General features: G+C 44.1%; 1 protein-coding gene across 4 annotated transcripts in view; it reads left to right on the top strand.

Annotated features, from left to right (window-relative positions):
• Positions 1 to 19,455, top strand: part of ARHGAP28 (Rho GTPase activating protein 28) — a 1,241,333-nt gene that overhangs the window by 965,791 nt on the left and 256,087 nt on the right. For all 4 annotated transcript variants that reach the window (XM_078687539.1, XM_078687538.1, XM_078687537.1 and 1 more), the window contains one exon: positions 16,656 to 16,873. In XM_078687539.1, the coding sequence (XP_078543665.1) occupies positions 16,656 to 16,873 (218 nt within the window). The remainder of the gene's footprint in view (positions 1 to 16,655; positions 16,874 to 19,455) is intronic.

Below are 19,455 nucleotides of genomic sequence, written 5' to 3'. Positions count from 1 at the left end.
GAAGGGACCCCCTTGGCACGCCCCTTCCTAATAGCGACTCGCAAACCCTATTTTGCGACTCGTAATAAGTTACGGATTCGCAAAATAGGGTTTGTACATACCACAACCCTTTTTAGCGGTCGCAAAGGGTCGATTTCACGTTTGTGATAGCAAAAAAAGGTCATACATCTGCCCTAGATCTCATGATAATCATCCTGTGATACCCGTGGTAATCTGTTCACACCCTCTCTACCATTGCTTTATAAAAATGCGAAATTTCAAACTTAAAACTTGCTTTAGTATGCAAGATGGGTTTGTGAATTACCTGTTGCAGTTCTTTGTGAGTAACATGCAGTTGGAATCCCCTCAGGGCAGAATAAGTACTGCTGTTTGGCTATTAATAAGAATAAGAATAATACTTGTTTACAGCACTATAAATGGCATCTCTGCATTAGCAAGTGCTATATGATAACAAGTAATTATCACTTGTGATTATTTGTCGAATCTATCCATTCATGAGATATTGTCTTCTGCTTTTAATCAAACTTACAGCGTGTGTACAAACAATTCCCAACAAATGTTAAAAGTCTTTCAAATTAAATTGTCAAATACCAAATAGCTGTCATTTTCAAACGGGCAATATGTGAAATTTCACAAATATTATAAAAAACAAATCTTAATTTTGCTGGCACGGAGAATGCAATGGTTAGTTTTAGTTCTCAAATCTAATTTTCCGATTAGAGATAAAATACATGAAGTTACTTCCCCAATATGTAAGCTCAAAACAACACCAATGGCAAGGTTTACACTATCTAATTCCTTATTGCACAATAGCACAAAAAGCACCAACCAAGCTCAAGGGGACAGCCATACCATCTACCTGGCAGACCTGAAAATGGTGATTGATTCATACAGAATAACCTTTCTGTTTGGAGTTGAGGACATTTTTTGCAAGTAGCGTTTATCATCATTTATAGACCAGGTTTTACGTTTTTCCTAAGAATTTCTCTGAAGAGGCATTTTGTAATAGCTGCATTATCTCAGAGATGTCTCATTGCAAAGAGTTCAGGCCACCTATGACCAGCAATTCCCCAGGGATATTTTACAAGCCACTCCCCATCAGAGCAGGCAAACTGTTAGAGCTGGGCATTGTGATCTCACACAGACGCACAACTTTGCCTGTATTAGTCAAGCTTTTACAGAATACAGTGTCAGCTGGCGCTAAATGGCTTAATAGGTATGGACTTAATCATGCCCACTGCTTCTTTCAAAAGAGGCCCGTAGACTCCATCCAATCACTTCGCTTTTCTTTGGGCAAAAATAGCAGGGTCAAAAATTAGGTATGGACCTTCCTTGGCAATGTAGCCTATTTCCAGCAGTTGCCATGACCAAATCCCCAGGAATTTGTGTTTACTTGTTGTTGTAATATTTATTTCGGCCCAATTGAGCCATAAAAGATGCATAAAAACATACATACAATCAATTCTCCAAAAATTATTTCATATATACGGATAGCACAGAAGGGTTTCGAATTTGTAATGTTAAAAGGTTATAAATAATCTAAAAAGGCATATGATTAAAACAGTAAAATCCTGCAAATAAAAGTAGTTTTAAGTCATTTCCTGTTATAGAATACATTTGATATCAGAACTTCATAAAACAATAGCAGCAACAATTTGTAAGCGGTTCCAGTACTCTTAGGTTAGTTAAAATCCTTGCAACACATATTTCATTAAAGAGACAAGCCCATTTTTTTGCGTAAAAAACTTATTGCCAATAAAAACCTGCTAACACCAAACACTATCACTTGCAGAGTATCAGTCTTAATTATCCTTTCCGCATCCTTATAAGAGCGTACACCCAAGACTCGACAAACTGGCATAATCCACTTTTTCCTAGCTACCTCATAAAAAGCACAGAAAAACAGGATATGTGCAACATCTTCCTTTGTGTTACTCAAACATAAAGTGCATACATCACATATCTTTTCCTTACATGAACTTGTCCACCTTACAACAGTCTGATTTGTTTTCAAATTACCATATCTTAATTTCATAAATAAAGTTTTGGCCAAGGGTGATTGAACCTCGTCCAGAAACTGTTCAAAGTAAGGAATGTCTTTGAATACAAGGAAGCTATTTATCAATGTTCCACCAGTTTGATCGTTGGCAATACTGTTAATATATGCCCAAAATACAGTTTTTAGCTGTTTTTTCGAATCTTTAGTCAATGTTAATGGTTCTTCCCTGAACCGAATCAGGCCAATTTTCATCAACCATGTGCGTACATGCTTTAGCCAAACATTTGTAGTATTGTGATCTATTCTCATTACTTCCTGAAGACACACTTTTAAAATCGTCGAGCTCGGCTGTGCACTAAAGCCATACCCAGAATGATAGTGGACGCAGAATGGCATAGTGATCGGCACGCCTCATGTTTAAATCTAACAATACAGGTATCAGTGGTGTGTTCGTTGGCAATCTCAATAAAGCCCTGAAAAACGTATTTACGCTTATTTCAAAAGCATTCTTACACACATATTTCTGCCCTGTATAGTGCCGCAGACTGGGCCTTAAACTTAAAAACCTCTAGTGCTGGCGATACAGCTTTACTAATACTTGCTCCATGTTTTTTCACAATAGGCAGAATATTCTGCTTTAGTACCATTTTACTTTTTTTCTATTTGTGTTTTCCACTTCAATTTGGAATCCAATGATACACCCAGATATGTAAAATTCTGCACAACTTCTATTTTCTCATTATTTAGCATTAAATTACCCCTAAAGGTTTTGTGGGGATTTATGGCCATTTATTTGGTCTTATTTGAATTAATTTCAAGGCCCTTCATATTGCAATATTGCTGCTTGAAATTGTTCAGGAGGGATTGCAGTCCTCTAGGGGTTTGTGATATCAAGTTGGTATCATCTGCAAAAAGAAGGGCAGGAACCTTTTGCCCATTCAATTTAGGTGCATCATTGTTACAAACCTCGAGGTAAGATTGAATGTCTTTAACAAATAGTGAGAACAGGGTGGGGGCCAGGACACATCCTTGGCGCACACCCCTCCTAATAGGTATAGTTTTTGTTAACTCACCATTTGGGCCCCATCACACTCTGGCAAAATTGTTATCATGCAACCTTATAATCTGTTGCAGGAGACCATCAGGAAGTCCTATAGAATGCAACGACTTCCATAGTAGCCCTCGCGGTATAAGGTCAAAAACGGCCTTAAGATCCACGAACGCCACATACAAATGCCCCTTTCTTAAACTAACATATTTCCAACAAAGACAGCAGAATCTGAATACCTGATCTACAGTGATTATTTTTGCTCTAAAGCCTGCCTGAAATATTGTTAAAATGAAGTTTTCGTCAATCCATGTATACATTCGAGCTAAAATATGCCTTGCATAAAGTTTTTGTAAAATGTCCATTAAACTAATTGGACGGTAGTTCCCTGGAATACTCCTATCGCCCTTCTTAAAAATTAATACAATTTCCGCTATGGTGTTGAATAAGTGATTAACATAAGGTGCCCATACATCAATTTCATGTTTGTACAGGTCACCCGGGACCTTATCAAGACCGGCGCTCTTCCATTTTTAGCTGCATTGATTGCGGACACTGACTCTTCCAAATCGAACTCTAATTTTTGAGACCTATCAACTAGCTGTAAGGTAACCATGTCTGAAATCATTGTCTTGTCAGGAGCACTATATAGTTGGGAAAAATGTTCAACCCAGGTCATTTCATCTAAGAAAACGTCTCTAACAACTCCTCCTGAGCGATTGCCCTTTGCAACCAATCTCCAAAAACCCACCAGGTCCTTATTTTTAGCTGCCATAAGCAGATCTGCCCAACATTCCTCATCTCATGCAATCCTTGCCCTCTCTTGCGCTACCTTATAATTTCGTCTAGCCTCCTTGATCTCTATACGGTCTTTCTTTTTAATTGCTGCTAATAGTCTAGATGTGCCATTCCGGCAAAGAAGAGGCATTTTGTAATAGCTGCATTATCTCAGAGATGTCTCAGTGCAAAGAGTTCAGGCCACCTATGACCAACAATTCCCCAGGGATATTTTACAAGCCACTCCCCATCAGAGCAGGCAAACTGTTAGAGCTGGGCATTGTGATCTCACACAGATGCACAACTTTGCCTGTATTAGTCAAGCTTTTACAGAATACAGTGTCAACTGGCGCTAAATGGCTTAATAGGTATGGACTTAATCATGCCCACTGCTTCTTTCAAAAGAGGCCCATAGACTCCATCCAATCACTTCGCGTTTCTTTGGGCCAAAACAGCAGTGTCAAAAATTAGGTATGGAACTTCCTTGGCAATGTAGCCTATTTCCAGCAGTTGCCATGACCAAATCCCCAGGAATTTGTGTTTACTTACATTTATTACAGTAGTAGGGGTAGTTCTATCCATTAACTATTTCTGTTTGCGTATCTGTTTACTAACTCCTGGAAAATGTTTGATTGCCTCTACCTAATCGCAAATTCTTGCTTTTAGATCAGTTTACAGACAGGAAATTTGAATCACACCATTCTTCCACCCTTGCCAGTAGGTGTTGTATCCATATTATGACGGGGCTAAAGATGAACCTATCAGTTCTGTAAAAAAGTGCAGAAATTTGAATATTGACTTCCTTAGCAGGAATACCGTTATCCTTGTGCAACATACTACGAAGAATCAAAATGATGAGGTTACATAACAGAGCTGCCAAAAGACGGTTGTACTTCACTCTCAAAGGAGTGGAGGATTGGTAAAGCCCTCCTTTTTCCTCTACGCACTGATGCTCACGTTTTTTCATATAAGACTGTCCCACAGAATCCCTTCATTTGTACATGTTCATAAATATCAGTGTTAAACGCCCTGCCTGTATCAGTATGTTCACACTGTTAGAAGGGATTGTGTTTCATTAACGGTTTTTAAGTTAAATTAGTAAAGGAAAATCAAATTGTCATGGTCGATTGGTTTTGACAAATGCCTGCTTGTAAGATTAGTATAATATTAGCTTCCACCCAGTTTTGAAAGCCTAAAAGTGATGCTTTGACAAAGAGTATACTAGTGGGACATAGTTTTGCGAAATGGCAGCGATTTACAGGAGACTTTTTCCAGCTCCTTTTAAATAGGGGTTTTGACAGCACATCTGTCAAACTGTCTTGTTGTTAACGATATACACAGATGGACTTTGGGTGCGCACATTTCAACCACTGGCTTTCTTCGACCAGCCTCTTTCAGCAACATGTTTGAGATTTTGTCAATCATCTCTTTGTTCAACCCAGCGAATAATTCATCTCTCACTTAAAGCCATTGGCTGTTTGGATGGTTATTTCCCCCACCACTCAAGTGCTTACATGAATCAGTTTGATGGACTACTTTACAACTTTAGCACTCTCTGTCTGCTCCGGCTAGTTCCCTCCTGTGTCTCAAGCTCTTTAATGTGGATTTCTGACACAGCCATCAGAGACAAGCTTCCGAAATGGAGGTATCTGGTGACTTTGCATTACCGAATGTACGCAGGACCATTTTTTTTAAAAGGTGTTTTTTTGTAATTAATTAGGTCTTCAAAGACTGCCTAGGTGTCTTCTGAAGCAGATCTTTTTCATTCCAGTTAGCAATATTCATCTTAGATAGCCCGTCTCAAGCTATGTGTGATTTGGCATCATTTGAAAAATAAATATTCTTATATTAACTGCACCTCTTACAATTCCCTGGCATGTAACGCTGTATAGTAATTTGTATCAAATACCCTGAGAAGTCAATGTATCTTTGACTCTCCTCATCTTTCCCCTGAATTAGAATCCCTCCTGTGGGCTTTTCGAAAACTTACATTGGTCTTATAGCCTGCACATGGGTTACAATAGGTTGGCCTTCTTATCACTCTCATGTGCTTTCTTATTATTCTATCACCTACTGTCCTTTTCTTGTGCTTGTCTTTCTGCTGGAGTACATCCCTTTTAACATCCTTTTGGTTGGCTGACTTGTTTCTTTCAACTGCTCACAGTTAGGGAACTACTTTTTTCTTTTTCATTCAGGACTCCATGAGAGTTCACATGTTATCTGGCTCTCTCCCTCTTCTGCTTCCTCTGCTAACCTCCCACTGAAGGAAGTAACCCGATTAGGGCCACCCAGGTCACTCGCGACCACCTCTCAGCCTTCCATACAAATGATGAGCCGGTCAGACAGTAGAGAATACAAACCAAGTATATGTTTATTTGGATGCACTCGAGCAGAGCCCCATCTGCCCATTCGCTTAGGGGTGCCGTTCAACCCCTTTACTGAATGCACAAACAACTACCAACACGTACCTCAAATTATTGACCCTGCCCAATTCAATATAATCTAACTGAAGGACTTCAAAGGGGAAAGTAGGTGGTGCAACATTACCAGGTGGTGTAGGGGTACCTTTTCCAGGATTGTGCATTATGCAGACCATGCAATACTCCACAAAATGTGCAGCAGTTTTGGAAATGTTGTCATTCTGCCATACAGGGTCTAACAACTTACAAATACCCTTAGCACTGATATGGGCTGGGCCATGGGCCATTGTGACTACAGGAAAACATATGCATTTGGCATCATCCATCTTTGTTTCCCTGGCTTGTCAATCCCACATCCCTCATTGTTCAATTGTGCTGTACTTTCTTCCACACTGCTAATTCCTCCACTGTGGCCTCACTCTGTATTTCCTTTACCGCCTGGACCCTCATCCAGATCGGCCGCTCCCCCACGCTCCTGCTGATCTGCTGCTGCCTCGCTCTGTCTCCTGGCGGTATCGTTATCTCCATAAGCATTCTCAGCTGTGTTTTACTGACCCTCGCAGCCTAGAAGCGCTTTGCTCGCGCAGCGCCGCACGATTTAATTTAATTTAATTAATTAATTATTAGCGCGACCTTACTGAGGCCGGCTGAATTCTTTTTGCTACACTGAGGCTGGTGTGTTTACCTACAATTAGCCTGCACACTCAGCGCTGTTACGAATTTGCTGCCCCTGTCTCTATTAGCCTTTGACCCTCCATTTTGTTGTTTGTTTCCCCTGGTCCGCCCCTCCTCCCGTCACCGCCTCCCAGCTGCTGCCCCTCCCACTATCCATTTATGGCCAATGTCCCAACGCGCAGCGTCCACGCGCTTCGGCCGCGCCGAAGGTGCGCCAAAGGTAAGCCCGTCTACGCCCGTCCGCGCCTGGACCGCGCCCAGCGCCAGACCCCCTGGTCCTCGTATTACCCTCCCTCCCCGCTTTAATTACGATGCCACCACCCTCCTAGCCCTTAACCCCGGCCGTTCCCCCAACTGCGTCCAAGCCGCTCCTGGACACACCCACGGACCCTTCTCTTGCAACTCCTGCAAATTCGACGGCACCAAGAACAACTCATCATCTACGATCACACAACAGATATCCGACCCCAACCACCTACAATGCATCCTGCTCAACACCCGATCGGTCCACAGGCACGCCATTGACCTCTGGAATCTACTAGACACCATCTCTCCGGACGTCGCCTTCCTAACAGAAACATGGATGAACGCCACATCAGCCCCAGACATCACCATTGCCATCCCGGAAGGCTATAAGATCATTCGCAAGGACCGTACCGGCAACACAGGAGGAGGCATCGCTATCGTCCATAAGAAATCCATCCGCATCTCAACCAGCTCAGACGCCAATCTCGCCAACTCTGAACACCTTCACTTCCAGATCCACATCGACCCCAAAACCACACTCAGAGACACCCTCCTTTACAGGCCACCAGGACCCCGCACACAGTTTAGTGAAGACATCACGGACTTCATCACTCCACACGCGCTCCCCTCCGAGGATTACATCCTTTTAGGTGACCTCAACTTTCACCTTGAAAAGAACAACGACCGCAACACCACCACCCTTTTGGACAACCTCGCCAACCTCGGACGTAAACAACTTGTCACCACCTCCACCCACATCGCAGGTCACACACTCGACCCTATCTTCACCTCCAGCAAACATGTCTCCTTCAGCCACACCACAGCTCTCCTTTGGACTGACCACAGCTGCGGTCACTTCACCTACAACAAGCCCACTTCCAACAACCACCCCCTACCCACTCTGCAAAGAAACTGGAACAAAATCACCATCGACCAGATCTCCTCATCGCTTCTTCTAAACCCCCCAGCCCACTCCTCAAACCCAGACCAAGCAGCCACCAACCTCACCCAATGGTTATCCAACAGCGCTGACATCTTAGCACCACTGAAAAAACGACAAATCAAACTAGGCAGCAAGAAGACCTCCTGGTTCAACGATGATCTTAAGAAATCCAAGAAACTCTGCCGCTCCCTTGAGAAGGCCTGGAAAAAAGACCCAACCACCAGCACCAAGGACGCCTTCAAAAACGCCACCCGCACACACCACCAACTGATCCGGACCGCCAAAAAAGCCGCTTCAAGGACCGACTAGATAACAACGCCCAAAACAGCAAGGAATTATTCAACATCGTCAAGGAATTCACCAACCCCTCGGCCAACTCCAACGACATCACCCCCTCTCAAGCCCTCTGCGACTCCCTAGCCTCATTCTTCCACAACAAAATTGCAAACATTCACAACAGCTTCGACAACCGACCCGAAGACCAACCCACCCAACCCCCTGCAGGACCCCCACCCCCCCGGAACATCCTCAACGACTGGAAGACAATCTCCACTGAGGACACCATCCGTCTGATGAACTCTATCCACTCAGGATCCCCCACAGACCCATGCCCTCACCACATCTTTAACAAAGCAGACTCCATTATAGCACCGCACCTCCGAGACGTCATCAACTGCTCCTTCAACTCCGCAACCTTCCCGGAAAGCTGGAAACATGCCGAACTCAGCGCCCTCATGAAGAAACCCACAGCTGACCCCACCAAACTCAAAAACTACCGCCCTATCTCACTTCTTCCATTCCCTGCCAAAGTCATCGAGAAAGCTGTCAACAATCAACTCGCCGCCTTCCTCGAAACCAACAAATCCCTCGACTCCTCACAATCCGGCTTTCGAGCCAAACACAGCACTGAGACCGCGCTCATCGCTGCAACTGACGACATTCGATCTCTACTGGACAACGGAGACACAGTCGCCCTCATCCTCCTCGACCTCTCCGCAGCCTTCGACACAGTCTGTCATAGCACCCTCCTACAACGCCTCAGAAACGTCGGAATCCAAGGAAAAGCACTGGAATGGATCACCTCGTTCCTCACCGGAAGAACCCAGAGAGTCCGCCTTCCACCATTCAAATCAGAGGCCACTGAAGTCATCTGCGGCGTACCACAGGGATCCTCACTCAGCCCCACCCTCTTCAACGTATACATGAGCCCCCTTGCGACCATCGCTCGCCAACACAACCTCAACATCATCTCCTACGCTGACGACACCCAACTGATCCTCTCACTCACCAAAGACCCTAACACCGCCAAAACCAACTTACACGAAGGAATGAAAGAAGTAGCCGAGTGGATGAAGCACAGCCGTCTGAAACTGAACTCCGACAAAACAGAAGTCCTCATCTTAGGCACATCTCCCTCTGCCTGGGATGACTCTTGGTGGCCAGAGGCCGTTGGAAAAGCTCCCATCCCGACAGACCACGCACGGAACCTGGGCATCATCCTGGACTCCTCACTCTCGATGAACAGACAAGTCAATGCCGTCTCATCATCTTGTTTCAACATTCTTCGCATGCTCAAAAAAACATTTCGCTGGATCCCCACCGAAACTCGTAAAACGGTCACCCACGCACTGGTCACTAGCCGCCTGGACTACGGAAACACCCTCTACGCCGGTACCACCGCAAAACTCCAGAAAAAACTCCAACGCATCCAGAACGCCTCAGCCAGGCTCATACTAGACATCCCGCGTAAAGAACACATCTCTGGTCATCTGAAAACCCTCCACTGGCTCCCCGTAAATAAGAGGATTACTTTCCGCCTCCTAACCCATGCACACAAAGCACTTTACGAACTTGGACCTGAATGCCTCAACACACGACTGTCCTTCTACACCCCCCCCCCCGTCAGCTACGATCCTCCAATCAAGCTCTTGCCACTGTACCTCGCATCAACAAAACCACCATGGGAGGCAGATCCTTCTCCTACCTGGCAGCTAAAACTTGGAACTCCCTTCCTACTCACCTTCGCCTCACTCAGAACCACCTAGCATTCAGAAAGCAACTTAAAACCTGGATATTCGACAAGTAATTCCCCACCCCTCCTCAAGCGCCTTGAGACCCTATGGGTATGTAGCGCGCTATACAAATCTTTTTGACTTGACTTGACTTGACTTTACATTCTCAAGTGTATCTTCAAACATGGTGACCTCGGACACCCACCTAGCGGGACCTGCTACGAACATTATTTTCATCCTAGTCCGGGCTGTTTCCTTAGCTGTCTGATATACAAAAGCATTTCCTTTACCTACATCGTCAGTAACTTTCCTATGGGCGCTACACTTTATTATTGCCAATTTCTTAGGGCGTGTCAAAGCGGACAAAAGCCTCAATATACGGTCACCGTGCTGAATATTTGTGCCATGGGAAGTAAGGAACCCTCTCTCTGCCCAGAGTCGCCCAAAATTGTGGGCGACCCTGAAGGCATATTGGCTATCAATATAAATATTGACAAACAGCCTTTTGCTCAATTCACAAGCTCAAATAAGGGCAGCTAACTCAGCTGCTTGGGTGCACTGATAAGGGACTCGTGATGTCTCTACAACTGTATGCAATTTGGTGATGGCATAAGCAGCAGTTGTAGTGCTATCTGGCAATTTGAAACAAAAGCCATCGACATATAGTACCCCTTGTGGGTCAGAGAAGGGATCATCAGTCAAATCTACCCATCCTTTTGTCTCTTCTTCCGTCCAGAAGATACAATCATGTTTCTCATTTCCAGAAGGGAGGGGTAGTAACCTGGCTGGTTTCAGAGTGGCACGTTGTTTGATTGTAATATGCTTGGCGAATAGTGTTAACTCATAACCTGTCAAACATGCACTGGTGAGGTGCTGTGTCTTTGTCTTATTCAAAAGTGTATCCACAGCATGGGGTACCATGACTGTGAGATCAGTATCAAGCACGAGTCCAGCCGATTGTCTTATTGAGACGGCCACAGCAGCGACCGCTCCTAGACAGCTCAGGAGGGCTTGTGCGTCAGGGTCAAGAACAGCAGAGAAATAAGCACACTTCCGTTGCTTATCTCCAAATTTTTGTGTTACAACAGAAAGCGCACAACCAGCCGTCTCATGGACATATAGTACAAATGTCTTGCTATAGTTAGGCGTGCCAAGCACTGGAGCCGTACAAACCGCACTTTTTAATTGTTCAAAAGACTGCTGACATTCAGACGTCCAAGGCAGGGGTTCATGCACGTCTTTAGTAGTCAAAGCAAGCCGGGGTTTGGTTAGTAGGGAATAATCTGGAATCAACTGGTGACAGTAGGAAGTAATGCCAATAAAAGTGCACACATCTTTTTGAGTTTGAGGAATGGGCATTTTAACAATAACACTAATACGGTGCGGAGTTAGCTTCCTACTGTCCTTCGACAGTAGGTGACCTAAAAAGGTGACCTCCTGTCGAGAATACTGAAATTTGTAAAAGGGACACTTTATGTCCGTGGTGTGCCAGGTGCAACAAAAATTTAACTGTACTATCCCTACAACCTTGTTCTGTGTCAGAAGTCCAGGAGCAAGTCATGAATGTCCTGTAGCAATACATTACCTGTGGGGAGTGACAAAGAATCCAACTAAACTTTCAATGTCTGACTATAGATACTTGGACTTTCTGTATACCCTTGAGGAGCATGACAGAATCTAAAGCTTCTACCAGCTAGGGTGAACCCGAATTTATACCTGCTATCAGGATGAATGGGAATACTGAAGAACGCGTTTTCAAGTCAATGACGGAAAATAATTTAGCAGAAGAGGGAATCATTGTCAAAAGAGTCGTAATGTCAGGGACCATCAGAAACTGTGGATTCACTATTTTATTAACTTCACGCAAATCGATTACAAAATGTTACACATCTCCATGGTCATCAAAGGAACCTGGGGGGTGCTCTTTTGAGAATCGGAAGACTAGGGCTATTGCAAATATCAGCAGTCGTCTTCAACCACACCTTTCTCAATCAAGTCCTGTACGATCTGCAACAAGGCCAGCTCTCCTGCCTGCAGTATTTTTTATTGAGGGACACAAGTTAAAATGGCACCATCCTTAATACGTAATGAAACAGGCGATACCCGCAACAATCCCACGTCTATGTTGCCTGTTGCCCACAGAGTGGGTGGTACGTCTTTAAACTCAACAGGAAGGGGCGCATCTTTGGACAGACACTGCTTAGCGCACACCACATCCGGACCTATTGTCATATAGACACCTTCTGGAGAACAATAAATTATGGCATGCAGCTTTTTCAATAAATCCAGACCCATCAAATTCTCACCACAATTAGATGTCAACAGAAATGGTGAATTAACAGTGAAAGGACCTAAGTTCAATGCAAGAGGTTTTGAAATGGGGCTTGCAACGGGTACACCAGAAAAACCTACCAAAACATTATTATGGCCAGACAGAGCCGCCCCAGGGACCAAGGAACGAGAAATAGAACTATTTGTTGCACCTTTATCCACTAAAAACTCCTTAGCCGAACCATGCACATCCGCACTAACATATGGCCCGTGTTTATCTACAGGTATCGGAACTGGTCCCTCACTCTGTCCCTGTCTGTCCTAGCTGTAAGACATTCCTGTCACCTCATCTGGGTCATAATCATCATGATAATACTGTCCTCCCCGAGGATAATCGAAGTAATTTTGATTAGAAAGACCCAGTAAGGCCACAGCATTCTGAGCCCTTTCCTGGCCACCGGCTCCACGACCCCGTCCACAAGAACCTTGTCCTCTCAGACCGCCACCTTCTGCAACAACACAGGAATCTCACTATGCCAGTGTCCCTCCTCTTTACAATACAAGCACTGATTCGGCCCTACAGGCCTAGTATTCCTGCTAGTACATTTAAGCTGCCGGGCCAAACCACCACGTCTTTTACTGTTCCCTCTAGAAGCCTGCTGCAGCAACACTTTTGTCTTCATATCTTTGTGTTTCTTCTCCGTCCTCTCCTTATCTTCATTTTTCCTGTGCTCTTAATACCGGGCCATATTCAAAATAACAGAAGGGGAAGATGTGGACCAGGTGCTCTCGGAAGCCTGCAATGGGGTCGCAATCTTGGGAAGCAAATTTGAAACAAATCTATTAACAAACAATCGGACACCTCCCTCAATAGACAAATCCTGCCCACTACATTCTAGAAACACATCTTCGAACTGAGTGAAAAAATCATATACGCTCTCATCTTTCTTCTGACGACAAGCCGATAACTTGTCCCAATCAACCTTTCTCGTGGAATAAGGGAATGCATATATGTGATAATCCGTCCTGGCAAAGCAAGTATCTCTGCTTTAGTCTTCTCACCAGGCTTCCTCTCCTGATCCCATACTTTAATTTGATCCCAGGTACAACCCAAATCCATAACATGATCTTGTGTGTACATGTGTCTCCAAATATCAACTGGAACCAGCAAACCCAAAAACATTTCAGTATCTGCAAGCGTCATTACTGTTGAATAGGCTGCTTTAGTCAATAATTTATAAAAGCTGTTGGATTTTTCCTTGTATCAGGTAACTGAGTCTTAAGAGACAAGAATTCACTCCTTTTCCACGGAGTATAAACCCATTGTTCTTGGAAACGGGCTGCCTCACCTGGTCATTGTGCTGATCCCTTAACTCTGGTATCTCGGGTGATATATAGGGTGAACCTCCCGCATCGGAAACTGAGATACTGTGATGGGGCTATTCTCCAGCAGTCTACCCCTATAAGCAACCAACGTCGCAACATTATCAAAAACTTGACCAGGTGCTATATCAGTAACATATACATAATCCTTAATATCATATAAAATCTGCAGTGCTGCATCATGGAAGCACTGCTCCCAAAGACTGATCAAGGTAGCCGATATACGCTTAAGGGCATGCTGTTGTACAAAAGGCTCATAATTTTTCATCACACTCCACACATCTTCCACACCATAAATGAGGTTCCGTGCCCACTGCACAGCCTGATTAGCCACTACCTTTTTCTCTGTAGCGCCGATCGCACAGACAGACCCATTCGCTCCTTGAACTTCGTCCAGTCTCTATCCTCAAATCCACGTACTCGTGCCCCACTACTCTGTAATGTCGGGTATGGAAGAACACAGTGGGAGTGATAACAGAGGTAGTAGGCACCAACGTTGCTGCCTGTTTTGTTGCAGGTGCAAGAGCTGAGAAAAGAGACATCAAAGCAATAGGTGTTGCAGGAGTACCAACAGTCATATTTGCCACAGATGGCGAGGACAAAGAAAGGACAGGAGGAGCCATTGCCAAAGCAGTCCGATCAACAGTCACAGAAACAGCAGAGACAGAACAACCGGGTACCTGAGCCTGTGAGGGAAGAGCTGGATATATCCTCTGTGGGGCACATGTGGGTGGGGGTCTAGTATCTAGCAATTCTTCCAAAAAATGATCATTTTTTTCTCAGGCTACTTAAGATTTATCAATATTCAATCGAAGTTTACTATCTTCATGTTCAATCCCTATCTCTTGGTTTTCTCTATCATGTGCTACAGCTTTCTGAGTCATTGTTTGCATTCTCATCTTTCTCTGCTTTCATTCGCCTCTGTTTAGCCTCCTTTTGCCACGTTCGAAGAGAATCAAACATAGACTGCCTAATTCTTTTTGCAAACAACTTTACCTATAAAAAAACTATTTTTTGTTCATCAAAAGTGCCCGTCAACGGCCACTGCAACTCGGCATTGTCCCCCGTATTTTTCTGCCATCGCGCACTAAACATAATAGAGCCAAGGCCATGCTTCACATACATGTCAAAATTCCGAGTGCCTTACTGACTTTCTTCCAATCGAGCATCTGCAGAGCAACAACGACAACAAGAAACCAGAAACCTACTAGATCCAGGTATTTTCAAAAGTAAGCCAAATTCGTTATGTTGCCTTGCAAAGTGTTCACGAACACCTCATACCAAAATCAGTCATCAGACCGTGCCAAATACAAACTAAAATGGTACCTTATCCACAAAGAACCAAAACAAACCTCCCTGGTGCACACAGGTCAAACAAATGTATTCTCCACTGCCGACTCTTCGGACCAAATGGTCAGATCCAAAGGTTTCGCTGTTCAGGACCCCAGTCAGGATGACCGGTGGTCGAGGCACCATCTGGCGGGACAGTGGGGGTGCTGTGACTTCCGGAACTCTCTCATGCAGGGATCCCTGATCCGTCCGTACAACCCGACTGCGGCCCTCCCCGCCCGTCCTCAGGAGGGGATGGGCCACTCGACCAATGAGGTCCCTGTTCTGGCACCAACTGAAGGAAGTGATCCGATTAGGGTCACCCGCGACTACCTCTCAGCCTTCCATACAAATGAAGAGTCGGTCAGACAGTAGAGAATACAAACCAGGTATATGTTTATTCAAATACACTCAAGCGAGCCCCGTCTGCCCAGTCGCTTAGGGGTGCTGCAGAGAAGACTGACATTAGAAAACATGGTGATATATTATGTATGATTCAGAACCAATGAAGACACACCCAGACAGGAAATTTCCAGATGCAGACAGCTACACAAAGGAGGTACAGAAGGATAAGTTTTGATCCTGAGACCGGGCACACACTATCTCTCTGGCAAGGCCTATAATCATCGCTAGACTAGTGGGAGCAGACCTCTGTCTAGTGGGTAAGGTATGCGCTAATAAGAACAGTGTATTATCAGAGCAAGGCCTAACTGTGGAGGAATGAAACTTTCCACAGGCTGCTTCTTGAGAAGACAATAAGCAGATAATTACATGATTTAAAATGGCAGCTAAACATAAAATTGTGCCGCAAATGCTAACTTAAATAACACAATTGCACGAACAGAATAACAAAAACATGTTCATTTCATCACCACCATGCTCTCTAGGTTGCTTTCCATCCCTCCCAGCTTGTTTGTAAAAGCAGATCAGCAGTATATTTTTACAGGGGTAAAATTAAGGAGCATCTAAACTATGCTTTACAAACACAAATTGGCAAGGAGGGTGACTTAAAACTGGACATGGTTTGTAGTGGGCATGTGGATGAAGTTTGACCTTCATGTAAGAGGAAGTCCAACTCCGGTACATAAAAGCTGAATCTATGCCATATTTTCAGGAGACCCACATGAAAGAATTTTTTTTGCAAGTAATCAAAATAAGAGTCATTTTCAGGTCTCTAAAAGGGAGTCATTTATGCAGAAGTTTTCTTAAAAAAGTGGCGGAATAGTAGTCCTTGGTGACCCAACTGAGACTGCCTACTAGGATCTTAAAGAGAACATAGAATGCATGCATGAGGGAACAATGTGTCACATGCCTTTCAAGATGATGGTACGAATGACAGAAACGTCATGGACCCTAGTGCAGGAAATGGGCCCTTTAACCACGGACTGGACTGTGAAAGCAGCAATAATCGGGTTGTCGAGGGCCCCTGCGCCTGATGCACCAATGGAAACTTGCTACTTGCTCACTGACATGTTCTGCAACTGACATGAAAATATGGTGCTAAAAATTGCAATAATCAAGAAGTATTAAGAGGTGTGTTGCTCTCTTGCAGAGGGAGAGCTGGAAGCGGAGTGGTTGCAGGAGGTCGGGTTATCGACGCTGATCTCTGGGACGGGTGAGGAGGCCGGACAAGCACTGCTGTCCACTCTGACACGCACGCAGGCCGCTGCGGTGCAGAAAAGATACACCACATACACGCAGACAATGAGGAAAAAGAACAAGCACACTGTGAGGGACGTGAGAGACATCTTTGGTGGCAATGATTCCTCTGTAAGTATTGCAAACAGCCTGTGTGTGTCTCTGTGAACCATATTATAAGATGTACATGATAAAGAAAGATGAAAGGTAATGAAATACAAACGCATGTAAAAGTGGAGACGGGGAAAGATGTACAAGCCTGCATTTGTTTAGTATGAACTATAGGCATGAAATAGCCAGCTTTTGACTAAATGTCTCTCTGTTATCCTACACTTTAGTGGTTGTGTAGAGCAACATCTGAGGATTTCTGAAACGGAAAAGAGCTTGCAGTCTTTAGACAGAACTCTCTGTTTTGACTTGAACAAGTTTTGGCAGTGTTTCTTGTACACAATATGGCAAAATGCAAGGGAGTTGCCAGAACATTAAAATACTCCCCTACTTAGAACCAAAGCACTTATAGCACCAAGCAAACGGGGCAAGTTCAAATCAAATCATCTTTATTCGGTTTCCATTTTTTTGAAAGCCATAAAAGTACATAAAAACACAATAAATATTAAAAATCACATTCATTCTGTATCAAACAATGTCTTAAGAGCGCATTTTTAGCAATCCATCTTATATCAGAAAAGGCTTCTCAATCAGGATTCATAAGTTCATTCGGTGCCTAATACATAGTTTGAGATACTGTGCAACAGATTTTGTCATCAGATTATTTTCCAAAAATTGTAGTGCCAAGTAGGCAGGGCGACATTTGCGAATTTTTAAAACTTTTAGTAATGGTCCACCGCCTACGTAGTGGCGTATAAAATTTACAGAAAAAGAGGACGTGAATTGTAGACTGTGGGGACATTAGGTCACAGGGACACACAGAAATATTATGTGACCAGTCATTCTGGTTGGGAAATAAAACCATGTAATGGTATAAGTTAAACCTGAAACGAGTAAGAAGATATTTTTCATACTGTGTTAAATCATACTGCAAGTACGGTTGGATGGTGGGGACAAGCTGTATTAGTAAACATTGTTGGACTGATGGCTTCCCTATTTCACTCAACAACCGTAGTTGAGATAGGTGCGACAGACAGAGTATTTTTAGTTCTTTTTTCGATATGTCTGTTACTGACGAGGGGTCGTCCAAAAATCTCGCGAAACCAATGTCTGTGAGAAATGATTTCACGTAGCCCAACCATTTTATCTTTGTCATGTTCTCAAGTTTCATACAGTCCAGAATTATTGTTCTTGTGAGCTGGCATTGGTCCGTTACCCAGATTCTGCGCCACAACATGATTGGTTGGATTTTAATGATGTCGGAGATATAATCCACCCCGAGTTCAAGGTGACATCCAAATGTAGTTGTGCTTTTTGGCACAGCCAATAAAAATCTTAGGAAAGAATTTTCGACTTTTTGTAACTGTTCTGCGTTTGTCATTCCCCAGACCCCTGCTCCGAAGGTGGCTGTACTAATGCATTTAGCATTGTATATCTTGATCATCTCGGTCGGAGGTCTTTTACCGAGGCGAAGAGAGAAGGCCTTTAATGCGCCGACTGTTCTTATAAGGGCCAGTTTTCTGGAATTAACCGCTTCTTTCCAATTAAATGCCTCGTCAATGGTGATGCCTAAGTAGGGATACGTGTTTGTTCTTCCGAGGGGTAGATTATCCACATAGATTTTCTTTACTTTTTTCCCCTTGGTACCGGCATGCATCACGTATGTTTTCTTTATGTTGACTTTTAGATTCAAGCTGGTCATAAAAGAGCAGTAGTTATTTAAAGCCCGTTGAAGCTGGACTGGAGTTCGGGCAAGAATTACCGCGTCGTCGGCGTATAATAATGCTGGAATCTGCCGACGACCGGCTTCTGGGATATCTTTTACATCCTTTAACATTGCAGCCTCTAGACCGTTAGTGTAGAGCGTGAATAAGAAAGGGGCCAGCACGCAGCCTTGTCTGACCCCCTTCTGTATTGGAAAACTATCAGTTAATTGTCCACCTGTCCCGAATCTAACCTTTCCAATGGCTCCGGTGTATAATTCGCGGAGAAAGTCGACTATTGGTGGTTCAATCCCCATTTGCAGCATTATTGACCAAAGTTTTGAGTGTTCAACACAGTCGAACGCTGCTGTGAGGTCAACATAAACCATATGTAAACAAGATCTTTTTGCATTTACGTATTTTCCGGCCAACAGTGTTAGATTTAGGACTTGGTCCACTGTACTCAGTCCTGCCCTGAACCCATATTGTAGGTCTGAGAGTGCCCCATGTTCTTTCGACCACTCCTGGAGTCGATCGAGAAGTATGCGCCCTGCCATTTTTCCGATCGAGTCCAGGAGGGAGATGGGACGGTAACAGGAGGGGCTGTCTCTGTTACCCTTCTTGAATATGGGGACGAGTATCGAGGTAGACCAAGAGTCGGGGAGATTAGTCTCCTGTGCCGCATTTAATACTTTGGTAAGGAGGGGGGACCAAAGGTCGGGTAGGAATTTATAAAGATCCATAGGAACCGAGTCTGGTCCTGGTGCTTTGCCAGATTTAGCTATCTTTATAGCCTTCGTCGTTTCGTTGATTGTGAAATGAATTGCTAATGGATATTTCACCAACGGAAGGGGATCCGAGGAAGTTGAGTCTGTAAGTTTGTCCTCTCTAAAAACCCCTGAG

This window comes from Lissotriton helveticus, chromosome 4_1 (genome assembly GCF_964261635.1).
Source record: "Lissotriton helveticus chromosome 4_1, aLisHel1.1, whole genome shotgun sequence".
Lineage (NCBI taxonomy): Eukaryota > Metazoa > Chordata > Amphibia > Caudata > Salamandridae > Lissotriton > Lissotriton helveticus.
Note: the sequence above shows the minus strand (reverse complement) of the source record. Positions and strands in the feature narration are given on the sequence as shown.